At 38.7% G+C, this 27,725-nt stretch overlaps 1 protein-coding gene across 1 annotated transcript in view; it reads left to right on the forward strand.

Moving 5' to 3' along the window:
• The window catches only part of celsr2 (cadherin, EGF LAG seven-pass G-type receptor 2), a 319,864-nt gene that overhangs the window by 187,388 nt on the left and 104,751 nt on the right, over window positions 1–27,725 (forward strand). The window contains exons 5-6 of the mRNA XM_060845021.1: window positions 3,200–3,315; window positions 6,095–6,183. Coding sequence (XP_060701004.1) covers window positions 3,200–3,315; window positions 6,095–6,183 — 205 coding nt within the window. The remainder of the gene's footprint in view (window positions 1–3,199; window positions 3,316–6,094; window positions 6,184–27,725) is intronic.

A 27,725-nucleotide genomic window follows, 5' to 3' on the forward strand; every position in this document is an offset into this window, starting at 1 on the left:
AAATCCTTCTGAAAGCCCAATAACCCACATCCACTGGCTACCCCTTTATCAACTCTACTAGTTACATCCTCGAAAAATTCCAATAGATATATAGAGCATAATTTCCTTTTCCTAAATCGATGCTGACTATAAGATCATGGCTCATTTGAGAATAGTCTCAACTCAATATTATCCACTGACCCTCACAGTCTTTGACTTCTTTGAATCAAGACTCAATTAACAGACTTCAATAAATTCAGTGACCAAGACTCCACTGCTTTCTGTGGAGAAGAATGCCACACTAATTGCCTTCGGACTGATACCTTCTGTATCTGTCTTAATTTAAAGATAAAAGGCCTTCCTTTTGTATTTCTTAGGTTTAGTCCCTCTCGCAAAAGAAAATATCCTCCTGGCCTCCACCCTATCAGGTTCTCACAGGACCTTATATGTTTCATTCATCTGAGCTCCAATAGGTACAGTCCTGACTTGTACAACTTTTTTTTTCATAAGATAAGCCCTTTATCCCAGAAATGGTTCAGGTGGACCCATCCCAAGCTGCTTCTAAAGCAATTGTATCCTTTTTCAACAAAAAGCAAGACAAAGTATTTCAGATGTGGTCTAACCAAGGCTTGGTTTAGCTGCAGTAAAACATCCATACTTTTTCATTTTGTTCTTGCAATAAATGCCAACATTCCATTTGACACCCAAATGACTTGCTGTAGCTGCTTATTAACTTTTTGTGATTCATGGATTAGGGCACCCAGATTCTTCTGTACCATAAATTTCTGCAACATATCTCCATTTAACTAGTGTACTATTTTTCTATTCTGTTGCCCAAGTCAACATTTTTCCATGTTATACTCATGTGTCAGATTTTTGTCCACTCACCTAATACCTATCCTGGTAAGAAATTTAGCCACCCTACAGTCAGTCCTTTCATTTAAGCTATTGATATAAATTGTAAATAGTTGAGGGCCCTGTGGCACTTCACCAGTTACAGCTTGCCAAACCAAAAAAGACCCATTTATCTCTGCTTTCTGCTTTCTGCGAGCTAACCACATTTTACCTGTGCTAATATGCCCCCAACACCATGAGCTGTTATTTTGTGTAATAACCTTTGATGGTGCACCATTTTAGATATCCAAGTACACCACATCTACAGGTTTCCCTTATGCTACTTCCTCACAGAATTCTAAGTTAGTTAAAAATACTTTTTCCTTTTGTAGAGCTGTATTTACATTGCCTGATCCGGTTATGTACACTGCTACAACCTTCTAATAATGGGATTCTAGCAATTCTCCACTTTCCTCTCATTCCTATCTCTCTCAAAGTTCTATTGAAACTCACTAAATACTTGAGGAGCAGTACCTTTCCTTTTGATTTTCCAACTCCTCTTTCCTTTTGTTTACTCAGACCTACTAAATATTTGATTTCTTGCATTCTGATGCCATGTTATCAGCCTGAAATGTTAACTCTATCTCTCTCTCCTTTGCTGCTGCCTGACCTGATACATATTTCAAGTGTTGTTTTTATCTGAGAGACTAAAATGGGACCTTGATCAGATTGCCTGAGGGGCCAAGAAGTGGCAGATGGAGTTTAATTTAGATAAATGTGAGGTGCTGCATTTTGGAAAGGCAAAATCAGGGCAGAAATTATACACTTAATGGTAAGGTCCTGAGGAGTGTTGCTGAACAGAGACATTTGAGTGCAGGTTCATAGTTCCTTGAAAGTGGAGTTGCACGTAGACAGGGTAGTGAAGGAGGAACTTGGTATGCTTGTCTTTATTGGTGAGTGCATTGAGTGCAGGAGTTGAGAGGTCATGTTGTGGCTATACAAGACAAAAGGGATCTAAGGGGCAACTTTTCCACACAGAGGTTGGTGCATGTATAGAATGAGCTGCCAGAGGAGGTGGTGTAGGCTAGTACAATTGCAACATTTAAAAGGCATCTGGATGGGTATATGAATAGGAAGGGTTTGGTGGCATATGGGCTAAATCCTGACAAATGGAACTAGATTAATTAGGATATCTAGTTGGCATGGACGAGTTGGACTGAAGGGACTGTTTCCATGCTGTTCAGCTCTATGACACTATGCTGTATCAGCAGCACCTATTTTAATTTTGCTGTTAGTTCAGTTATGTTCAAAAAAGTTGTGCATAAAGAAAGATAGCACTTACAAGGTATACAAAAAAACTTCAAAACTCCATGTCAGTTTTGCAATTTTTAATTTTGCTGAATTAAATGTCTTTGGAAAGAATTGTGCCTTATGTTAATACGTATAGTGCCAGTTCCTGATGTCCAACAAATCCAGGCATAGTAGTGAACACAATTTGCACCTTTTTTCTCTGATTCCTGATGATAGATTGGCTTTTCTGTTCAGAACTAACAATGCAGTCAAGATCAAATTCTTCTGAAACTTGACTTGATACAGTATGCCGATTGCTTTTTTGTGCCTGTTAAATATTTAATGTGTAACATTCTCAAACCTCTCTGACTTGAATGTACATTGCTTGTGTGAACTTCAATCTAACACAACTTCAGGGATATTCTACCTTGAAAGACAGAGATGCCTAATGTGAATAACTTAGCAATATCGCTAGCATTAACGTGTCAAATGGAGCATACATCTAGGAAACAATGATGACTGTTTTTTAAAAGTTATTTCTCAGCTGTAGAACTTTTGGAATGTTCTGAGGTCATGAAAGCAACTAAATAATTACAAAATTTTTATTCTGTGTAGTGTATATTTAAAGAGTTTAAATAATTTGATTTCCACATTATTTGCAAAAAACAAACTAGTTATTAAATACAGAAATATTACAAACCTATTGGATTTGGCATTTGCAGTCCATACTTCTTCAACTGCCCACTCACATGATGGATGGGCAGTTCCTCTTTTATATTATACCCTCTTTGTTACATTTCCTTCACCTTATTTTCACAGAAGTGAACAAGCTAAATACCAAAGTTTAGAATCCACTCACCCTGAATGAATAAGTAATGGATTAATTTAATCATTAAGTGGATGCACTATCTACTTCATGTCAGTTGGAGGCAGTGTGATGTCGATGGCATCCTAGAGAACTTGTTTAGACATGGTATATATACCATGCAGTAGAATTCCAAACCAAACTCAGTGAATGAGAAATCATTTATTGTGATATCAAGAGGAGGGTTCTGCTTTGTGCGTTCTATAGAATAAAAAAGTCTTTATTTTGCAGATTTGCTACCAAGGAGAAGAACGGGTTGCTCTTGTATAATGGACGTTTTAATGAAAAGCATGACTTTATTGCCCTGGAGATTATTAATGAACAGATCCAGTTAACATTCTCTGCAGGTAATTTGTTCTTCAGTGTATTACTGTGATACAGGACAGGTGTTTCTGTGCTTTGTTTGGAGAGTTGATGATGTTGCCTTTTTTTTCAAATAATCATGAAACTAATTGTAAGTCAGTGCCGTCCCTTGATGTTAATAGCTGAGATCATGTTATCCTCCTGTTGATTTTCAACCCTAGCCACTTGCCCCAGTGTTCATTGATACCAGCTCCTTGTTTAATAACAAATATTTTTCTCCTGATTTTCCCATTTTTACCTCATTACCGAAAAAATAGTTTCTGCATCTCATTCTTGGTGAGGAACAATTATGCTCCTCAACCGAGACTTTGGCTATGACTAATTTAGACTCTTAATTCGAAATAGGAGGGGAGACCCCAACTAGTTTCTTTAATCATTCACCCGTGGGCTAAATGAAGCTTCTTATGTGTGTGTGTGTGAGCCCTCATCTGATGTTAGTTGAGACTTTCTTGACATCCAGATGTCTTGGTATGAATATTTAAATTGAAAATTAAATTGCATCCATTTATGTGAACAAGTGCTGTTGACTGTAATTTATGCTATTTCTGTCTCTGCTGAGTCTACCTTTTTATACTGTGCAAATTCAACGATTGTGTAAGGCTGAACATATACAAGATTTAGTCTTTTCAATTGTATGCATACCATTAAAGCAAGTCACATTTTTGTAAATTCAGTGTTTATTCTAGTAGTGTCAAGTCACAATTCCAAATCTGGCTGCAGCTCCCATATATACACTGGAGTAATAGTTGATCTTGTGTAAAAGTCAACCCCTGATTTTTGGCCAAAACATTCCTTAGTTTTACATGTATCATGTATACTTTGACCCACCCACAATGCTTTGAGGCTGTGAAGCAAACTTCTAAATAGTTAATTGATTGATTGCTGTCTGTTCCTCTGGGGAAGGGTGTGGCATCACCTCCTTGTAATTTTTTTCCCCAGTGTCATTATTGGCAATTCTGCAGAACTGGATGAATTTCAAACCCTCAAAATTAATCTTGTTGATATATAAGCTGATCCCCTATCTTTTTTGCCGAAAGGGTACATACTGTGTCCTTGATGCCAGTGTGAAAAACGGCCTCTGCTTAAGTTGACAGATAGTGGCACTCCATTGTTAAATTTCCTAAAGAAATCTTGTAGAATTTTGTAGGACTGCCAAGAGTATTGTTAGTTTATAAATTGGTCTTTAGTGACATTTGTTGGAAGCAACTCAGTAACCTAAGGACACATAGGACCAGTATAACAGATGGGGCAATAACATTCCAAGCTAAAGTCGTGGAATGATAAATCAAATTTTGTAATTTCTGGAGGCAACGTCTTCCTACTTTTTATTGAATACAAATTACAGTTAGTTATCCTAACATATGTACAGGACACTTGCATAATATTCTCTCAGCCGTTCTAATATTAGCATTAATCCAGTGGTTTTGTTCAAATGGCCATGCTGGAAATTTGTCCACTAATGTTGCTATTAGTAAGCTTTAGGCTGTACTGTGTGTGAACGCTTTATGAATCCATCCCACATTTTACACTCTGTTGTGGGATTACAGACTCTTGCGCAGTTTGCCTGACTTGAATTTCTGTTGCTGTTGCTTTTCGTTGATTGCAGAATGGCATTTGCAATGACTGTGATGAAACCTGTGGTTTTGATTATCATTCATTTCTTCTGCAGTAAAATTCATTGTGAGATGAATACTGATAGAGGAAAAAGTGAAAAAGAAGTTAAATGAAGGAAATGACTTTAAAGTATAAAAACACCAAGAGTGGATGATTATAGTTTCTACATTAGGCATTTTGTTTAAAACTCAATGTACAGAGATTTGTAGATGTTGTAGACATGGTAATGAACCTGCAGTTGCTTTTGATATTCCCATATCTTATGTGGTGCTCCCTGATCAGTGAGACTTTAACTTAAAGAAACAAACTTGTTGTTAATATAATAAAATAAGTGTCAGATGAAGAAATGTATTCAAATTTATTATAGGTGTGTAAAATCTTGGTTAATTATGGTTTAGTAGATCTAGCTCCCATTCTCGTCTTCCAACTTTCAGTTTCTCCATTGATTCCAATGAATGAATTCATACAATGAAATCCCACAAAGTAGAACTAAAGGCAGGAAATACTGGAACTTTTCAGCAGGTCAAGCAGCATCTGTGGAGAAAGAAATGTGGTTCACTTTTCAGGTTGATGGCTTTTCATCAGAATTGGTTGACTCTGCTTTTCTCTCTACAGATATGATCTGATTGTTTTCAAGCGTTTTCTGTTCTTGGGCTAGCTGTTCAATTCCACGCTGAAGCTGCAGGGAACACCAAAATTGGCTTTGATTTACAGTATTTGCTTTCTTATACAATGTTGGTGCATTAGTGAGGAGAACTAGAAAAATTCATAAAACCTTAAAAACTCATATTGAAAGTTTCCATTGTGGCTCCGCATGCCTAGGCTGAAAGAGAGGAAGAAACTTGTACAGGGTTTTCTGCCACGATATCTGCCCGATGTAGTTGCTTGTTGATGCTAAAGGATTGTGGAATCAGGCTCCATCCTGGTGATTATTGTCAATAAGTACACTAACTGTCAGATCTATGCAACAAAGCACCTCCAATAAAAAACAAAAGGAGTTGTGGGATAAGAAATATAGGGAGTTTTAGCATTTAATAAAAATCAAAGCAGAGACTGGCTCAGTAGTCTTGAGGGGCTGGATGGTCTACTCCTTCTCACATAACTAGTAACAGCTAATTAAATGTATCATTTGTTTTTGTTTCAAAACAGGTGAGTCAACAACTATGGTTACCCCATTCATCCCAGGAGGCGTGAGTGATGGCCAGTGGCACACGGTCCAGCTTCAGTATTACAACAAGGTTAGGAAACAGTTATTCAATTGCAGAACTCAAAAAATGTTTGCGATTTGTTATATTGTCTTATTCACCAGTCCTGGAGCAAGATTCAGTACTGTTTATTCATCAAGGATTTGCAACAGCTCATTAATTAAAGTTGTTCTCATTCAATGTGTTGTGTGTGAAGATGTTTCCTAGTCTTTCTTTGCTCATACTACAGAGAACACACTATTGGGATTAAATTGATTTTAGATTCACTTCTTGGGCCTCAAGAGCCATCAGCTCCTAAAGTATACAGCCCTCAGAAGGCCACTCAACAGGTAAACTAGGGAGACAGCCAGAAAGACACAATAAAAACTGTTACTGGGCTTGGTGAATCTGCAATGTTTAAAATTGTGGTTGGACTTTTCACTTGTGGTCTGTTCAGTCTGTTAACCAGTGATAAATCAATTTATTTCAACTTCATTTATGACTCTTGCTTGGTAGCCATTCTAAAAACAACCCAAAAAGGTCCTACTGATTGATTGGTACAGGCACTATTTCGCCCACAGGTGATTTGTTTCTGACTTGGATATTTGGTGCATCCCATCAATTAGGTTATAGACTTTTTGCTGATGTTGTATTTCTTTTTATTGATGTTGTTTTGCAGATGTTTAGATAGGTATTTTGCTTTGCAAGTTTTCTTTCCTTGTGTATCTAAAATAGTTGTTGTTAACATCAGACGATCAAACTGTGATGTTTCTCTTCACTTCACTTTTGCCATTTTGAGTATTTTAGCAAGTCTGTCCTGTCGATTTCCTGTTTTTTTTTGTAGCCTGATATCTGATTGATATTACTTATTATATGCTGCACATTTTTTATTATTTTCCTTATGAGGTAAGTGTGTATCTGTTCATTCTTCTCAAATGTCTGAATCAGACAATAGGTGCAGGAGTAGGCCATTCTACCCTTCGAGCCTGCACTACCATTCAATATGATCATTGCTGATCAACCTTAATCAGTATCCTGTTCCTGCCTTATCTCCATAACCCTTGATTCCACTATCTTTGAGAGCTCTATCCAACTCTTTCTTAAATGAATCCAGAGACTGAGCCTCCACTGCCCTCTGGGGCAGAGCATTCCACACAGCCACCACTCTCTGGGTGAAGAAGTTCCTCCTCATCTCTGTCCTAAATGGTCTACCCCGTATTTTTAAGCTGTGTCCTCTGGTTCGGCACTCACCCATCAGTGGAAACATGTTTCCTGCCTCCAGAGTGTCCAATCCTTTAATAATCTTGTATGTCTCAATCAGATCCCCTCTCAATCATCTAAACCCAAGGGTATACATGCCCAGTCGCTCCAGTCTTTCAGCGTAAGGTAGTCCTGCCATTCCAGGAATTGACCTCGTGAACCTACGCTGCACTCCCTCAGTAGCCAGAATGTCTTTCTCAAATTTGGAGGCCAAAACTGCACACAATACTCCAGGTGTGGTCTCACCAGGGCCCTGTACAGCTGCAGAAGAACGTCTTTGCTTCTATACTCAATCCCTCTTGTAATGAAGGCCAGCATGCTATTAGCCTTCTTCACTACCTGCTGTACCTGCATGCTTACCTTCATTGACTGGTATACAAGAACACCCAGATCCCTTTGTACTGCCCCTTTACCTAAATTGATTCCATTTAGGTAGTAATCTACCTTCCTGTTCTTGCCACCAAAGTGGATAAGCATACATTTATCCACATTAAACTGCATCTGACCACTCGCCTGACCTGTCCAGGTCACCCTGTAATCTCCTAACATCCTCCTCAAATTTCACCCTGCCACACAGTTTTGTATCATCAGCAAATTTGCTAATGTTACTATTAATACCATCTTCTATATCATTAATATATATTGTAAAAAGCTGTGGTCCCAGCACTGATCTCTGCGGTACCCCACTGGTCACCAACTGCCATTCCGAAATGGAGGCGTTTATCACTACTCTTTGTTTCCTGTCAGCCAACCAATTTTCAATCCAAGTTAGCACTTTTCCCCCAATACCATGCACCCTAATTTTGCTCACTAACCTCCTATGTGGGACTTTATCAAAAGCTTTCTGAAAATCCAGATACACTACATCCACTGGATCTCCCTCGTCCATCTTCAGGATCTACATCCTCAAAATATTCCAGAAGATTAGTCAAGCATGATTTCCCCTTCATAAATCCATGCAGACTCTGACCTATTCTGTTACTACTATCCAGGTGTGTCGTAATTACATCCTTAATAATAGACTCCAGCATCTTTCCCACCACTGAGGTCAGACTAACCGGTCTATAATTTCCTGCTTTGTCTCTCTCACCTTTCTTAAAAAGTGGTACAACATTAGCCACCCTCCAAACCACAGGACCTGATCCTGAATCTATCAAACTCTGGAAAATAATCACCAACGCATCCACGATTTCTCGAGCCACCTCCTTCAGTACCCTGGGATGTAGACCATCAGGCCCTGGGGACTTATCAACCTTCAGACCTAACAGTCTCTCCAACACCAATTCATGGCAAATATAAATTCCCTTAAGTTCAGGTCGTTTCAGCCACTGTTACCTCAGGGAGATTGCTTGTGTCTTCCACAGTGAACACAGATCTGAAGTACCAATTGAATTCTTCTGCCATTTCTTTGTTCCTTGTAATATATCCCCCTGTTTCTGTCTACAAGGGCCCAATTTTAGTCTTAACCATTTTTTTTGCCTTTCACATACCTAAAAAAGCTTTTACTATCCTCCTTTTATATTTTTGGCCAGTTTACCTTCGTACCTATTTTTTCTCTGCATATTTCCTTTTTAGTTATCCTTTGTTGTTCTTTAAAAGTTTCCCAGTCCTCCGTTTTCTCACTTATCTTTGCTATGTTATACTTTTTCACTTTTAACTTTATATGTTTCTTAACTTCCCTCGTCAGCCGCAGCCACCCATGCTTCCTCCTAGGATCTTTCTTCCTTTTTGGAATGAAATGATCCTGCATCTTCTGCATTATACACAGAAATATCTGCCATTGTTCCTCCACTGTCATCCTTGCACCATTGAACTTTGGCCAGCTCCTCCCTCTTAGCTCCATAGTTCCCTTTATTCAACTGAAATATTGTCACTGCCGATTGCACCCTCTCCCTCTCAAATTGCAGATTGACGCTTATTGTATTATGGTCACTACTTCCCAATGGCTCCTTCACTTCGAGGTCTCTGATCAATTCTGGTTCGTTACACAATACTAGATCCAGAATTGCCTTCTTCCTGGTCGGCTCCAGCACCAGCTGTTCTAAGAATCCATCTCTGAGGCACTCCACAAAGTCTATTTCTTGAGGTCCAATACCATCCTGATTCTCCCAGTCTACCTGCATGTTGAAATCCCCCATAACAACTGTAGTAACATCTTTGCGACAGGCCAATTTCAGCTCCTGATTCAACTTACATCCGACATCCAGACTACTATTTGGGGGCCTATAGATAACTCCCAAGAGGGTCTTTTTGCAGTTTGAATTTCTCAGCTCTATCCATACTGACTCTACATCCCCTGATTCTAGGTCCCCCCGCGCAAGGGACTGAATATCATCCTTTACCAACGGGGCCACCCCACCACCTCTGCCCGTCAGTCTGTCCTTACGATAGCATGTGTAGTCTTGAATATTCATTTCCCAGGCCCTTTCCACTTGAAGCCACGTCTCGGTTATCCCCACAATATCGTATCTGCCAATTTCCAAAAGAGCCCCAAGCTCATCCATCTTATTTCTAATGCTTCGTGCATTCATATATAGTATTTTTAATTTGTTACTGCCCTCACCCTTCCCATCAACTCCTATTTCACTCAACCTTACAGCATGATCCCATTCTGAGTTTTCTGCTTCATTGATACAGTTGTCTTCCTTGACTTCCCTTGTTCTAACTTTCCCTTCAATTTCCTTCTTAAACATCCAGTTGTCCCCTCCCCCCGCTACTTAGTTTAAACGCAGCTGTGTTGCAGTAGCAAACCTGTTACTGGGGCATTCTTAAGAGGAAATTGGGAAGATGAAGAGGGGATATGAGATAGTCTTGGCAGGAGCTGGAAATTCTCATTCATGGTGAGTATTGGTTACTGAACTGTATTTGTTGGGTGTAACTTCTGGTTTGATTAGCCTATGAATGACCTCCATTTTAAGTGATTTCAAAGATTTGCAAAAAAATCATTGCTTGACTTTTTCTGGTTACTTGTATTCTTACGTTTCAGTGTATGACTGTATTGGGTATTGTTTGAGAGACTTCGAATGTCACAAGTGAACTGTCACATAATTTCTTCAGGGATAATAAACAAGAGTATACATTCTTTGTGATTCCCTATAGCTCATAATGTTGGAGCCTGGAAGTTACAGTGATGTCAGAATGTTCAGAAAAATATTCACTGCTATTACTTTTTTAAAAAAAATCAGCATTTTTGCTGTACATATATGCAGATATAAATGAGGAAATCCAGCGTGGCTGTCAGTGATATCCTGGTCATTCACAGCTGTGCTTTAAAGCCCTCACAAATGGAAATCTATTTGCAATCACCAATATGACTGGAAATTCCACTCATAACACCATTATCTTTGCTGTTAAAACTCTTGAAAAAGATACATCCTGTTGACTGAGCATAAATAGATTTAACGTAAGGCTGGTAAGATTAGGGAACAATGGATGAATAAATATATTGTGGTTCTGGCCAATAAAATAAAATGTTAGATATAGACAACTGGAATCAAGTCGATCTCTTGAAGAGTATCAAGCGTGTAGGGGCATTCTTAAGAGGAAATTGGGAAGATGAAGAGGGGATATGAGAGAGTCTTGGCAGAGAAGGCTAAGGATTGTCCAAAGAGATTACATTAAGAGCAATGAGAGAGAATAGGGCCCCTTAAAGTTCAACAAGTTCATCTTTGTGTTGAAACTCAGGAGATGAGCAAGACATTAAATCAATATTGCATGTCAGTTTTGACTGTGGAGAAAGAAATGGAGGCTCGAGAACTCCGGGAAATAAATATTGATGTTTTGAAAACAGTTCACATTACAGAAGAGGAAGTGCTGGAGGTTTTAGAAAGCATTAAAGGTTGATAAATCAAGTTTATCCTAGAATGCAGTTGGGCAAGAAATTGCAGGGCCTCTAGCAGAAATATTTGTATCTTCCATAAACACAGGTGAGGTGCTGGAGGCTTGGGGGATGGCTAATGTTCTGCCTTTTTTTAAGAGATGCTGTAAGGAGAAGCTTGGGAACTATAGACCAGTAGTCTGACGTCAGTGACAGGTGAGTTGGAGGTCACTCTGAAAGATAGGATTTACGTGCATTGGTGAGGCAAAGTTTGATTAGGAGTAGTCAGCATGGTTTATATAAGGAGAAATCGTATCTCACAAACCTGATTGAGATTTTTGAGAAAGTAACCAACAAGATTGAGGGCAGAATGGTAAAGCCTTTATTGAGGCTCTGCATGGTAGACTAATTAGTAAAGTTAAATCACATGGGATTCAGGGTGAGCCTGCCAATTGGACTTAAAGTTGGCGTTATGGTAGGAGATGGAAGGCTGTTTTTTTTGGACTGGACTCCTGCGATTAGCAGTGTTCCATAGGAATTGGTACGGTATCCACTTTTGTATACAGATGATTTGGATAAGAATATAGCAGGCATGATTAGTAAGCTTGTGGATGAAAGCAAAATTGGTGGTATAGTGGATAGTGAAGGTTATCTAAGAAAAAAGATCTTGATCTATTGGTCATGTTTTGAGCAATGGCAGATGCAAGTTTAATTCGGATAAATGCAAGGTATTGAATTTTAGTAAAACAAACAAGGGCAGAACTTATACAATTAATGGTCGAGGCGAAAGTGAGGATTGCAGATACTGGAGATCAGAGTCTAGAGTGGAGTAGTGCTGGAAAATCACAGCAGGTCAGGCAGCATCCAAGGAGCAGGAAAATCAATGGTTTGGGCAAAAGCCCTTCATCCTGATGAAGGGCTTTTGCCCAAAACGTCAATTTTCAATTATGATAGAGCCCTGGCTAGTGTTGTAAAACAGAGAAACCTAGGGTTTCAGGTACATAATTCTTTAAAATTTGCATCATAAATAGACAGGGTGGTGAAGAAGGTGTTTATTATGCTTGCCCTCATTGCTCAGACCTTTGAGTATAAATTGGAATATAATGTTGAGATTGTACAGGATATTGATTAGATCTCTTGTGGAGCACTGTGTGTAGTTCTGGTTGCCATGCTATAGGAAGGATATTGTTAAACTGGAGAGGGTTCAGAAGGGATTTACCAGGATGTTGCCTGGAATAGAGGGTTTGAGTTATAGAAATAAACTGGATAGCATGGGACTTTTTTCACTGGAGTACAGGAAGTCAAAGGGCGACCTTACAGAAGTTTATAAAACCGTGATGAGCATAGATAAGATGAATAGCAAAGGTCTTTTCCCTAAGGTGGGGGGGGGGGGCGCGGGGGGAGTTCAAAACTGGGGAGCATTTTTTTTAAGGTGAGGGGAAAAATATTTTAAAAAGAGTGTTTAATGTGTGGAATAAATTGCTAGAGGAAATGGTGGATGCAGGTACCTTTAAAAGACATTTTGAGAAGTATATGAATAGGAATAGTTTAAATGGACTAGGCAGGTGGGATTAGCTTAGTTTTGGAACATGGTTGACATGAACTAGTTGGACTGAAAGGGTCTATTTCCATGTGGTGTGACTCTATGACCATGTTTTTATGACTACTGATTTTTCATTGAAAAGATAACTTTACATTTGTGGAGTATCCTACTTCTCATTTGTATGATTTAAAAAAAATTATTTGAAAGTTTATGGAATTTCAGCTCCAACCTCTGTTTTGGTTTACTTAAAATTATAAAATGTGGATGGTAAAACCCAGCAAAAACTGTATGGTTTACTGTTGGTGAGAATTCTTCAGTGTGATTGGCTGTTTAGCCAGCTTGATGACTGTCCAGTTGCTGGATACCAAAGATCCCTGATAGCTGAAGTTAGTTTCAGGAAAGGGGAAAAGATCACTCAATCTTTGTGAGCAGCTTTCTTTGAGATCAGTGGCTGGAGCTATTTGCTTTTCATTCATTTGCGGGATGTGCATGCCACTGGCATCTCTAATTGGCCTTGAGAAGGTAGTGTTGAGCTGGTACCTTTAAAATCAATGAGGAAATGGAATGGAGAATGCTGTGCGAGTTTGTACTAGTCAATTAATTCATTTTCAGAATTTTCAGTTTCTTCCCAGCTGTTATTAGACTTTTGAATGGACCCGTCAAATTTTACATTTACAGTTGATCTCACTCTCTCGGCACCTTGTTTGCAACCATAACATTGTATTCTCCACTCTGTTTTGTTATCCTAATGCACTTTGTATGATATGACCTGCCTGTGCTGCACATAAAACAAAACTTTTCACTGTGCCTTGGTACATGTGACAACAATAAATCAAATCAAATTTTCCTCTTGTCAGAATGAGAGTAAACATAATATATTTATAAAGAGGCTTTCTCTCAAAAATTAATTCATTAGCATTGGAAAACAAAGAAAACAAATCCCACTATTTAAAATAACCATTCTTACATTTTTTAAAAAATGAACATTGTACCTTGTGTGTGTTTTCCTAACTTGCTGGGGGAAATCTTGCTGCTAGTCTTTCTGATAATTATATGTGCGTCCTGAGCAGACCAAGCCATCAGCAGGCAGATAGTGTCTTTCAGCTAGAGATTTCCTTCACAGCATGTTGCAAGAATACAATTATAACAATGGGGGTCCAATTTAAAATTTTCCTTGGTTCACTTTAGCGTTCTGAATTTTACTGCAATCAGTGAAGCTCTGAAACATCCTGAAGTAATCAAAATGTGAACGTTGAAGGCTACAAAATTTCATAATTATATGTATGAGCATACCTAGTTCAGATACAAGAATATGCACTCGTGTGTGAAAATGGATACACATATGTGTGTGTGGATGTGCAATACTCAAAAATAGACCAACACAGCCAGAACAAATTATTATATTTTGAGTTTGTCCTGAACTTTTTGCTGTTCTTTTTAGTTGTGTGATCAAGCTCCTAAACATTTTTCCAAATACAGAATGCTTTATCAATTTCAACACTTAACAGTGGAAGGTTTGAAAGAAGACTTGCCTGTTATTGTGCCTCGATCGAGGAAAACTATGGAGGGAGGATGGAGCAGATTCTGTTATGAGCATACAATTCTCATGATAGGATTTGGCCCCAGGCACTGTATGTCCAAAGCTAATAAGAGGGAAATATGGCTCTTGATACTGTCTGAGTAATGAATACTAGAATTTCAGAGATGAATACAGAACAATTTTGCGAAATTGGAAACACGCTGTCTTCGTTGATGGAATATGGTCAGACTCCTCAGAGGATTACAAATGACACATTTGCGTGCTTCACTGCACCTGACCTGGGAAGCCTATCTAAGCATGACCCATTTCACTTTGAACATCCTCTCATTCGGCATATGATTTCTGGGAGACTACATAGCAGAACACAGCCCTCAAAAGAGCAAAAGTATTCATTTGGAAAATCTGAGTTCCAATAAAATTGATGTTGAGTGAAGGTTTTTCAGTGTCTAATAAAGCAATGTGTGGGAGTAGGCTAGCTCATAGAGGCCAAAAACAGACATCTGACAATATTTGTAATATTAGTTGACAGCTGTGAATGCAGCACTGGCACAGTTAATGGTATTCTCCATTCAAAGGCCAATTGTTAATAGTGCTGTTCTTGCAGACTTGCTATAATTAAGCTTCCTTGAACTACAAGACCTCCTTAATTATGTGCTGGCTGTCAATATAAGTTGTTTTGCCAATTGACAGGGAAGTCATTTTGAAATAACTGATAATATTCTTATTAATTGAGTTCATAAGTTGATCGCAATATAAGTACATTCCTTCTATTGAAAGGCTCTTTCTAAAGATTGCCTCTGTAATAGGATTTGCATTCTTTGCATTGCTGATTACCTTGTCAAAATGGTTCTGCAATTTGATTTCATATGTGCCTTTGACAGTTTCTGATATTAAAAAGTAATGCAGACTGACATGAAAGTGCTAAGCATTTCCAACAGTGAAGAAATCCCTCAGTACAGTACTGGAGTGTCAGCCTTGATTTTTTTTTGCACAGAAATTTCGACAGTATGGCAAAGTACATTACTGAACAAACATTGTTCCAAACAGACTGTAATCAAAATTTGACAGAAGTTACAAAAGGTTTTCTATTACTTATTGAAGCTAAAGTTTCAATGTGTTGGACAAATTCATTTTCTCATGGATCCTGCTGCAATAATTATTTGAGGGCACTGTAACATTGTAAAGTGAAAAAAAGTATAGAACGGTGTGGTGTCATTAAAGAAGATTGAGGTAAGAGCATAAGATTGGAAGAAATAAAAGCATGCATAGACCATTTGGTCTCTTCATCCTGCTCTGCCATTCATTAGTTCCTTAAATCCACTTTACTGGCTGTCTCCTGTAATCCTTGACTCCATTATAGATCAAAGTAATATGGTGTCAAGAATTGGCCATGTGAGCTTCACAATGAAATATTCTTCCCTGTACCAATATCAGTATGGTGTAATGTTAAGTTTTTCTATTTCATGCTCTGCTTTTCAAGTCATCAGACTTCGGCCTACTTTCATCATGAATTTGCATCCACACTTCATTTTTGTGTTGTCAAATTACTGTGACAATTTTTGAGCACGAAAGTTAAGGCTGACACTCAGCGGCTGTACTGAAGAAATTCTGTACAGTTGAAAATGCGATCGATCCTTTGGGTGAAATGGGTAGTTGTCAAATCTGCTCTGATACTATTCAAAAGTGTCCTACAGAGTTAGCCCCTGCGTCTTGATCAATATCTATATTTAAATCTATTTCACAAAAGAACAAATATTTGGCCTTTGCTGTTGTTTGTTTTTATTTGTCTCTGTGTGTCTTGCTTTTAAGAATTCACCTTTAACGACTCCATGCGCTGTGTATACAATGGTTTTATGTAGAATTCACAGAAGTATGGTATTGGCATTGTCCCTCTGTCAAGTTTAGCCAATGATAAATAGCCATCAATTTTCTGAGGGCAGATACGTTTAATGTCTGTAAACATTTGGACACTTGGTGTTTTGTATGAGATTAGAGTCCATGAGTGTGGAAAATGGTTCACTTCTCTTTGCCTTGTTGTGCTCGTCATCAAATTCTGGTATGCTGTTACTTCATGTATCAGCCTCTGGTATGATACCAGGTATTATCTTTTGTAGTTTGTAGATATTCCTTGTTGGGTGTGTTGTAACCCAGGATAAATCCCAATCTAAGAATAACATCTCTGACATGCTGTAGTGTTTACTGGATACCTCCGCCCAGCTCACAAAGATAACTGAAGACACGAAAGAGGGATAAAAAAGGAAGCAGGCTGAACTACAAGCTCTGTATCATCAATTCCATGAAAGTATTGCTAGTTTACAGGAAGATCTCGAGCAACTCACATGTAAAACTGATGATCCTGCTCAGTAGGAGCACCAACAGAAGCATGAGCTAGAGTTCAAAACAATGCTAGAGGCAATGGCAAACTGTCAAAACTGGGGGGTGCTAGTGGGGGAAAGATGCACAATGCACACACTGAGAAGCTGCAGTCTGCTCATGAGAGTCCTTTCAGAAGTAAATACTAGCAATAAAGCTTTGATGAAAGAACTGAAGCAGGGCATAAAGAAAACCAAACCGTCAAAACCGCAAGCAGAAATGGTCCGTGTTTCCGAGAAATCCAAAAGAAAAAAATTGGAGAGGTCTTACAGTTAGTAGAGCAAGGTAGGAAGGAGATATTTTACAGTCTACTCCAATCACAGCTATTCTGTTATGGAAGGAGTTATAACATCTGTTTTCTTCACCTATTGGACTTTTTAAACTTGCATTTGATCAGAAACTGTTGCACTTTTTTGGAACAAACTTGTTATTTTTGAAGGCTTACTAATGGAACTGTTGGTGTCAACCTTATCTTTTTGCAGTCCCTGGACACGCATGGTATGTGAGCATGAATCCTTTCACATCTTGTTGGAGGATTTTATTTCCTTTTGCTCTTATGCTGGGACACAGAGAAGGATTTCATATTTTACAGGAGCAAATTGGACTTCTTTGAGATGTCATAGAACATTATTTTCTCCTATGCATTTTCCTTTCTTCCGAATTGGCATCTGGAATTTTGAAAATGAGCTGATCAAACATATTACTAGATATTGAGCAGTTTTCATTATTTTGATTTGGAATGAAATGGTTCTTGGAATTCTTAGTACAAGTCATCACAAGTTTGAACCCTGACTGATTGTCAAATCCATCTGCTCCTGTTAGTCATGTTTTACTCGTTCCTGAGGGGGGAGGGTGAACTTAGACGTTCACAACAAAGCACTTGGAATGCGAAATACGAAGTGTAGTCTTATCACTTTCGAGTGCACCTGCTATCTACATGACGTCAGAACCTAATGTAATTTCTTCAAGGTGAGGGGTTAGAACACAGTACCATTTAAAAGGGCTCAGTTATAAACTCAGTAGATTCATTTAAGATGCATCTGGATAAATGCATGAGTAGGTATGGAGTAGAGGGATACAGATGCTCAGGAATTGACCAACAGGTTTAGACAGTATATTTGGATCAGCTCAGGCTTGGAGGGCCAAAGGGCCTGTTCCTGGGCTGTAAATTGTCTTTGTCCTTTGTTCTTTGAAACAGAAGTGGAGAAAATAGACAAAAATAGCCATTTATTCTTTTCATATTTCAAGCAAGTAATTAATTGGAGTGGTGAGGACTTTTGTAACTTATTCCAGGCTTTTGGACTTTGTGGGTCACGTAGAAGCATGCCATTAGGAACCACTAATCAAAGACAAACTACTGACTGTGCTGCATTCGCTTAACTTGCTTGCAACACATGATGCAAGTTTGGGTGCCTGTTTGCTTTTCAGACATTTGCTATTTGCAAGATTGTGTGCAAGTCCCAATTTCTGATAGAAGATGGGAAGAATGTCAACCTCTTCTATTGGTAACACAAAATCCATAGATGATCCTTACACATTCCTCATAATAATTTGCATGTACTACATTTCTGATCCCAGCAGGCCTTAGAATTTAGACATAGCTTATCTCTGAGGCAACAGGTCATTCCAAAATTGTAGGTTTACAAACTCTCAACAGGACAGTTCAATAACAAAACAGTTTAACTATGAAAGGAATATTTGAAAGGACAGGCATCTTCTGACTCAATAGATACAGACTTAAAAAATATGAACTTGGCAGTTACAGACCTTCTTTAACTTCTGGCAAGGCTGATTTATTTTATTTTGCAAAAAGAGATAACTATTGTAATAAGAAAAACTAGGAGACTGGCAATGAGTACTGGTATGATGACAGCTAAATTACTGTATTTTGGTTATTGTATTCACTAGTGGTCCAATGTATTTAACACATGCCATTGTTGTATTTAACATCCAATGAGAGTTAACCGCATGTGAATTTGCACAAACTTTTGCAGCCATGACTTCTTATGTCACTTACTGTGTCTTCAAACATTCTTGCCTCCTGAGCTTTATAGACCTTATTTCAAGGCCTTAGCTTACCTCAAACTCACAATTATAATGTTAATTTTATCACTTTAGCTCTCACCTTTTGGGTTTAAAAAACATCGTGTTCAGTATTTCATTTACTGTAACATTCTTGTTGACATTGATCTGAGCAGTAGACACTAGTACACATTACTATTATAAACTTGCAGTGTTAGTACGTTGCTTTCTCCTTGTATGCAAAATCCTTCAACTTTTAGAGTTAGGCCAAGAATAAAAACAATTACTGGACCTAAAACATTTTTTTTATTCAGAAAAGCCAAATGTGAGTCTTCTGGTGCAATGATAGTGACTAAAGCTCTGGTTCAAATTTTAGGACTTGATGGCTGAGGAAGGTGCATTCATAACATGGCCAAACAAATTTACAATCAAGCTAAGGAATGCAAGATAATGTGTTGCGTAAAGCATTGTGTGCCAATAGCATTGTAACATTATGCAAAGGTGGTAACCTTGTAATACAGCATGAGGTTAGGACTGTTTGGGTGTTACATGCACCAACAGGATGAGTTAAATCGAAGTCCTTGATATTACTGTGTATCTGCTTCTACCACTTATATCAGGCAATGCGTTCCAGATCAGAACTATTTACTGTATTTTTTTTAAAATCCTCCTTTTTCTCCCCTCTGGTTATTTCACCAATAATCATAAATCCATAGGTTTTGATTACCAACTTGCCTGCTGGTGGAAACTTTCCCCCTTATCTACCCTATCTAACTGATTATCTCTGATCAGTGATTTATACAGGTGGAGGGGGCAGGCATCTCAGCTGTTGGCTGGCTACACCTTGTGCCACTTAGGCACGGACTGAGACCAAGCACTCTGGGGATGGCAATCCCACCAACCAAGAGCTGCTGCTAGTTCTTCTTTACTCAGCATTACCCCTGGGCAGCAGTGGCTGCTGTCAATACAACACCTACCCAATGGAAAGGGACCAAGATTCAGGTGAGTAAAAGGAATGGGATCATGAAGAAGGTTAGAGTTAGACTTACAGTGAAGATAGATGTTGACCATCGGCACCCTTCCCGATCAGCTCATGAGTGCCTTTGAATGAGACATTCTCTCCACAGGTTCCCATAAACAAACACCACCTACTTAATGGGCTCCCTGCATTATAATCCTCCTATCTGCCACTGGGTTGATAACAGCAGAGGAAACATAAGGCTCTTTCATGTGTATTAATTGCCCACTTCAGAATCTCAGATCACAGCAGGAAGGGAAGGCTGTCCATCATACTGTAGGTGGGAAGGTGCCAGAATCCTTGTGTTCCACCCTCACACCAATTAACTGCTCCCTGACTATCAAATAAACCTTTTGGGCTATAACCTAATGTTGTGTGATTTTTAACTTTGTTTTTAGATGATTTATTTATTTATAGACATTTCTTATAATGGTCCACCTTGTGAAGCCTCCTAATGTAGTGCTACTGTCCATGACAACAGCAGAAAGGCACACGTTGATGCTGTGAAGGTCAATATGATAAACAGCATGTTTTGCATGGGAAAGTAAGGGTCTAATATGCCAGTAAAAATCCAATTATGCCTCAACCAACAAATTGCAACTTCTTCAAGAATCTTTGCGTGAGACAAAAAGTATTGAAGCAGAAGCTCAGATCAATGGATTTCAAAAGATTTCCATTTGCCGGGGATATCAGCTTTTATGGAATCTCTGACCGAAACTTCTAGATTTGTAAGTTTAAATGTGTGATGCCAAAAGGAGGGAAATCCAGGGTTATGGGGAAATGGCAGGAAAGTGGACAGATCAGCCATGATCCTTTTGAATGCCAGAGCAAATTTGAGGGGCTGAATGCCCTACTCCTGTTCATGTATCTTATTGTCTTGTCAGCTAACAACAGACTGCAGAAATCAAACAAGAAAAATCAAAAACTTCTCATTTTTAAACTCTTATTTTAAATTATACCTTTGTCTACCAAGCCATTACAGAAAGCCATTTTGCTTTAGAGGAATGTCTATCAACTCTCAACCCCTAATTGGAGGAGATTGATAACATTAGCTGGGCTACAATCTCGAAACCACTGTAAATGTCAACTTGCAAAAAAATTGAGATTTCTGTTTTTGATTTCATCTCAAAGAAAGCAGATCCAGCAATGTACCATACCTTTAGCATGGCATTAATGGGCTAAATAGTGTTAATTTTAAAGAAATAACCCTCTGTCTCAGGCCAGCGTGAGACAAGCTAACATTGTCAAATCCTCTGAGTCGTGCTGTGTGCGTTTCCATCTGCACATGTCACAAGATGACTTGGCTGACAGGTTACCATGGTGACAGACAAAGAAGAAAATATATAGAATTTATTTCTATCATGATGGCAATGGCAATTGTAGCTGCATCTATCTATGTTGGTGAACTAATCATATGTCTAAAAGTAACAGGGGCAAAACCAGTACATGGCAAAGGTAATTTCTGTATAGAATCCCTACATTGTGGAAGCAGGCCATTCAGCCCTCCAAAGAGCAACCAACCTTCTACCCTATACCTGTAACTCTGCATTTCCTATGACCAATCCACCTAACCTGCACATCTTTAAACTGTGGGAGGAAACTAGAGCAAACCCATGCAGACACTGGGAGAATGCAAACTCCACATAAACTGTAGCCCGAGGGTGGAATTAAACCTGGATCCTTGATGTCGTGAGGCAGCAGTGCTAACCACTGTGCCACCCAACAAGAACCTGTAGAATAGAAAATTGGAGAATGATTGCAATGTAGATGGCAAAATGAGAATTGTAAGAAAAGAAAGTGAGGGCAGGATGAGTCAGGAGGGAAATAAGATTAAAAAAAGTTGAGAGAAAGGAGTTTTTAAATGTATATACTTTTTTTGTGAAGAGAGAAACAATAAAATCTTTTGACATCAATTCTCTCATAACTACTAACAAAAAGCTTAATGGACAGCATCTTATTACGTTTCATGCACATATTTGGACTCATGTCTTCTACATGACACAGTGGATAAAGTTAAATGTATTGTTTATAATAAGAGCTCAGTGGTTGCTCACACAAACAATGATGCAAGGTGAACTCTTTATTATGAAGGGAAATTTTGAACTGGGGGGACGATCACAAAACTATTGTATTTCATGGCTTTCAATTTGATTGTGTCATTTAAACTTTGTAAGACCCTTTATGAAGCAATTATAAAAGAAAACTTCATTTTTTCCCTCTGATTAGAATCAAAGTCCTGTCATTATTTTCTGTTGGCTGAAGGGTAAGGAGCTGTCTCTGTCTTAAGTACACACCGAGAAATGATGTGATATTTGATTGAGCTTGTACTGACGTGCCTGCAGTGCATCATTTTCATAATAGAAAGTGCATTCATAAGATTAGAAGCCAGTTATTTTCAATGTGCTGAAAGGCTTTGAATTCAGCTGCCAAAAATTGCAAATAGAGAACCAATTAATCAAGATAGACAGTTGAAAGATTGTGCTGGGGTGGGGGGGTGGGGTGCGGAAATAGATTGCTCACGTCACTATTAACTCTTGATGTGGTGGGCGGGGGTACAAATGAGAGATTCTGTGTTCCTAAATACCACCAGCTTGCTTTTTCAAAAACAGAGCCCCTGTTTACTTTGCTGAAATCCGGGACTTGTGTCTCTGAAGGTTTAATGAATAAATGTACATTTTTTTCTTACTTTAAACCATGCAAACCAGAAAGACCCCAGGTTTAAAAGCATTAAAAGTCTCTTGGTAAGAAGTGACCACCATTTTCATCTGCTAGCAAAATCATTTTTGCCCATTAAAATGAATGTTTGGGTAATTGCTGGGTAGGGAAAACAGAACTGGAAAATCCAATCCCATATTCCTGAACTGTTTATTTGTTTTGGTGGGTTTTCAAAGCTATACTTACATTTGCCAATGATTCAGACCAATAAACCCCCTGGTCTGTGGAAAACAATTGCAGCCATACTGTTGAGTGATAGTCTAATTCACCTCAGCAGATATGTGTTGGGGAAAAAAGTCAAATGGTCAAACATGCACATGACCGCTACACAAGCGTGTGTGTGTGTGTGTGTGTGTGTCTCTCTCTCTCTCTCACACACACACACACACACACACACACACACACTTCCAATTATGACCTTGTATAGGACTGATCAGTTTAGTCCCGTGACTCAGTTGGAATTCAGTTTGGAATCAGCCACCCTTCTCCAGTTTGGTTGATTTTCAGTGCAACCTACTTACAACCCCTATGGTGTGTAAGTAGGCCATTTGACCAGTGAAATCCACCCTGACCCTCTGAAGAGAATCTCTGTCTATCCTTGTAACCCTGCATTTTCCATAGCTAATGCATGTAGCCTGCACCTCCCTAGACACTATGCACTACCACTAATCCAGACTATGGGCCAGTCTACCTAACCTGTGTATCTTTGGACTGTGGGAAGAAATTGGAGCAAAGTCACGCAGACACTGGGAAAATGAGAAACTCTACACAGACAGTCTCCTGAGGGTGGAATCAAACCTGGGTCCCTGTCTCTGTGAGGCAGTAGTGCTAATCACTGTGCCATCCCAAGATGGTAAACATTGGGAGGTGGTGATTATCCTGCGAGTCCCATTAGCACTTGAGCTCAGCATCTATTAATTCCTGTCAGTCTGGAAGGTGACGTGCTAAAAAAGGATGTACTGTGTTGAGACCTTGTACTTTCTGAGCATTTATTTTGTTTCTTTACGTCTTTACATGACTTCCATGTAGGTAGTGAGAATCACTTAAATAACTGCAGCAGTTCCTGTTAATCTCTTGTGCAAAAAAACCTTCAAGATATTATTTCAGAAATAGCATAATTAACTTCTGCCCTGTTACCTTTTACACAGTAACACAGCAGTTGTGAATATATGAACAGCCCAGAGTTATCATAAAGGTTCTCCTCCACCTGCAATATAATGTCATCCAGCCACACAAGTTGACAATGTCACAAAGATGGGCAGTAGTGGCATGGTCATTTACTTAGAAGTGTGTGAATAGCAGTAATAAATGAAACATTTTAAAACTTGTATGTTGGCCCATACTTTGAGGCTTTTTAAAAAGGTTTTCAATAATAATTAAGACACCATCGTGCAGATTGCATCTTATTCTATTAAAACTGAAAGCCTTGATAGTTCAAAACTACATTGATATGTGATCAAATAAAATCACATAGAATTTGCCATGGAGAAAATTAAACGACCCATGGCAATAGATTTAGTAAGACAGAGTTGGCAAACATTGAATGTTCTAATAGAAAGACCTGAATGTATGGCAACAATGGTGAGACAAAAAGTTAAAAATCACGTGAATTGTTGAACTCCATGGCAACGCAGTGGAGCGCAGAATCTCCTCCTTGCACAGCTGGATTGATCGCAGCTGGCTGCCAATCTCCTTTTCTCCACTCCACCTTCCCTTTCTTGTCCACAGTTCCTCCATATAAGTAACGATTGTCCCCTGCACATTTCTCTCAAGTGACAGAAGCTCATTACCCAATGCTGATGCCACAATAACGCACTGTTGTTGCCATTCTGTGCACAATTCATGCATGAAAGAGGGTTTTCAATCTGTTGCTCTGAGGACTAAATGAAAACAGCAGTCATTTACAATGACAACAGACGTGGCATCCCCCGAGGCCACTGTCAATTTGACAAGAACTGTCAACATGCCAGGTATCCCACAGTTCCAAGTGTCAGATTAATTAAATCTGCAAGACATCTGATTTAATATTTTGGTTTAATCCTGAAAGTGCACTTATGGCTTATAGAATGATTTTCAGAATCAGTCCTGATTTTCGAACACTTGATTTGATTTAAACGGCGAATTACTTGTATTTAATAGGAGCTGATTGAAACTGAGTACATATCCCTTTTGCAAGGATTAGTTTTTTATTTAAAAAAAACATACTTTTCCCCAGTGATAGACAAAATATACTTTAGATGTGTGAAAATTACTTCAAATTATTTTTATGATGAAGGATTTTCTGAACGACCTGCAGTATAAGTCTTTCGCCACTCTGTTCCAATAATGAATTTTTCTAACATTTTTGTTCGATTTTACTTATATGCTTAAATTATTTAAAATTTATGCTTAAGTTAAGTGATATTTTAATGTGTTGTTAATGTTCTGAAGACAAAGCTGTGGTTTTCTTAGCCGTGAGCCAGTTGGCAAAATGGCACAGGAAGGCATATGGGAAACGAGGAGTTAGTGATCAGTCTTCCTGCAACCAGGTCATTTTGCCGAAGGTTGGAATGTTTGCAAATCAGCTGCCATGGATTGTTCACCTGAGCAACTGCAAGCATGGCATCCTCCTAACAGGTTCAGGGATGGGCGCGGGGCTCCGTTTATGGGCATTCCACGATTTATCAGATGAACCATGCTCACGTCGAACTTTGCACTGCTACGTTCTCCCCATTCCCTCTCACTGTTCACTAGGGTCTCACTAGGGCTTTCTCCAAGCATTGAGATGCCATCTCCTCTTCATCTACTGCCTCAGTAATGGCAACTGCATATGGTCCCATAGGTGAGCAGCCAGTCCTCTAATTAGAATGGCAGATCTTGAGGATGGGTTGGTCTTTATTAAAGTGTGGCTCAGGAAGGAGCCATTTAATTGGTTACTGTTGGTTATATACCTCCCAGGTTTCACTGTAGATGAGAAGTGGGTGCTGCTTCAGTTTGTGACTCTGGTAGCAAGACTCCTGGTGCATCCATAAAATCCAATCCTTCATATTTACTTTTAATTTTTTCCAAATGTAAGACTAATGTTAAATTTCATGGTGGTCTTAAACCATCACAGATTTTATGTAGAGGATGATTGGGATGCAGATGGTAGTGTATAGGCTATTCCACTGTGAAGGATTTAGAATGAATCAAGCATGTCTCCTCACCAGATACCTGACAGTTCCAGGAAAAATTAGCAGCAGTTAGTTCCTGAAGTTGGCCAGCAAGATTAATACAGACATAGATTTATTGTATTAATCTGATTGTCCTGCAGTGTTTGATTATGACAAGGTGAAATAATGTTACAATTTGCATTACTTCAGTTCAGTATTCACATTTCACATTTATGTTTGCAATTTTTCCTATTAGGTTTGCAAAGTGAGGCTGATAATTGTCAACCAGACCAAGGTTCTAACATAATAAAATTTGATTTTCATACTGCTAACCAATAAATTGTAAATAAGTGTAACATAGATTTTACTTTTTCTATAAGGTAGAATTATCTGTGGCTACACTGATTAAAGAAACTGCTGTCATCAGTAATGTTGAATCAGCCAATGCAAACTGTTCAAAATGGTAGGGGGGGTCAATCATTGAGGGTTGCACTGAAGAGTTTTATTTTTCTGAGGACTGAAAGTCTTTGGTGCACCTTCCTCAAAAGATGTGGAGATAGACTCCTTGATTGTTGTAAGGCAAATGTAGATAAATTATTGATTAGCGAGGGAATAGGAATTAATCAGACCAGCCGTGACCTTACTGAATGGCAGAACTGGCTCAAGGCGCTGAGCAGGGTATTCCTGCTCCATGTATAAACTTAACTCCCAATCTTAGCTAGTGAAAACTCACCTGTGTGGATCTAAATTTGTCTCATCTTCTGTTAGTTGATCAGCTTGGATTTTTTTTTAGAAAGCATAAAGTTGTCGAATGCAATGTGTTAATTTGATTTCATTCCACTTGTTGCATTTGAACTGCATATAAATGCCTCTTGTGCAAAAATCTTGCATTCCTTTTTTGAAAGCTTTTCTAATTTGATTGTAAAAGCAATTCCCATTACTAAATTAAATGGAAGGCAGTTTTCTCGAAAACACAATGGGACGTTGACCAGAAATTCTGAAGCTTCAGCAAAAAACGTTAGTGGGCCCATGTCTAGTCAAAGTATTTGTTGTGTCAGTATTTGTCCTTCACATGCAAGAAGCCCGTGGTATCACTACTGCATTTGATGTGGAAACAATAATGTTTACTTAATTTTGTAAAAATTATTGTGCGGATAAGTCGCCCATGATAAAGGTGCCAATATAGAGGTGATGGAAATATTTCAATGCACAGACATTCAACCTCTCAACATAATTCCTCTTTCTCAAATCCGTGGTTGTTGTGATAGACTCAATGAGCTAGAGCACCTCACTCCAGAAAAACATAGATTTTGGGCAGTTTTCGGTGATGTGTGATAAAAGGACTCTCCAGTGAGCAAGTGAACAGATTATTTGCATAAAGTTGAGCAAATGTGAGGACACATATGCTGCATATGTGTAGGTTGCATGGCTGGACAGTTTGATTCTCATTGGCAAAGATAGAATAAACTCTTGTCATGGGTGTGTTCTCACTCCGAGCATTCAGAAGGGAGCTGGATGTGTGTGTGTGCGCGCGCATGCATGCATTTGTATTTTCTGTGTATAAGATTTCATTGTTTGATTGAAAAGTCTGGATCAAGTTACCAGAAAAGTTTTGGTACACTTAAAATCTCTCCCTTCCCCCATGGACTTAATTTCCTTGATGCTTTCAGTGCAGACAATAAAATAAAATTTCCCCAGATTATCATTTCCATTCAACTGGCCTTTGTTCAGTCTGAAAAACATTTTGGTTTGGTCGTTGCCGTTGGAGGCTGCTAGCTTGTGAAAGGATGATCTGATAGTTGAAGAATGCTTTTGTCTGTAGGGGGCCTGGGTAGTATTGCACAGGGATGCTAGGGGTAAAAGGAAGACCAGAAGAAACAAAAGAGTCTAGAAATGTTTAAGCATACAGACCTTGAACTGCTTAAATCCTTTCCTGGCTTAACGTTGTTCACTGAAGCCCAACAGCATGTTCCTTATTCCTGTTACATGTTGCATGGGACACGCTCCCTAATAAAGTATTTTGCAAAACTTTCTATGTTTGTTTGCAAGCAGACTGTACACAAGTGTAAATTGCAAAATATCCACATGAATTCATTACAGCAGGTTTTCAGGCTCTTTCCATTCTCTAGAGGAATGATGGATTTATAAACCACCACCTTTCATAGCAGTAATGATTC

The sequence above is a fragment of the Hemiscyllium ocellatum genome, chromosome 26 (assembly GCF_020745735.1).
Source record: "Hemiscyllium ocellatum isolate sHemOce1 chromosome 26, sHemOce1.pat.X.cur, whole genome shotgun sequence".
Lineage (NCBI taxonomy): Eukaryota > Metazoa > Chordata > Chondrichthyes > Orectolobiformes > Hemiscylliidae > Hemiscyllium > Hemiscyllium ocellatum.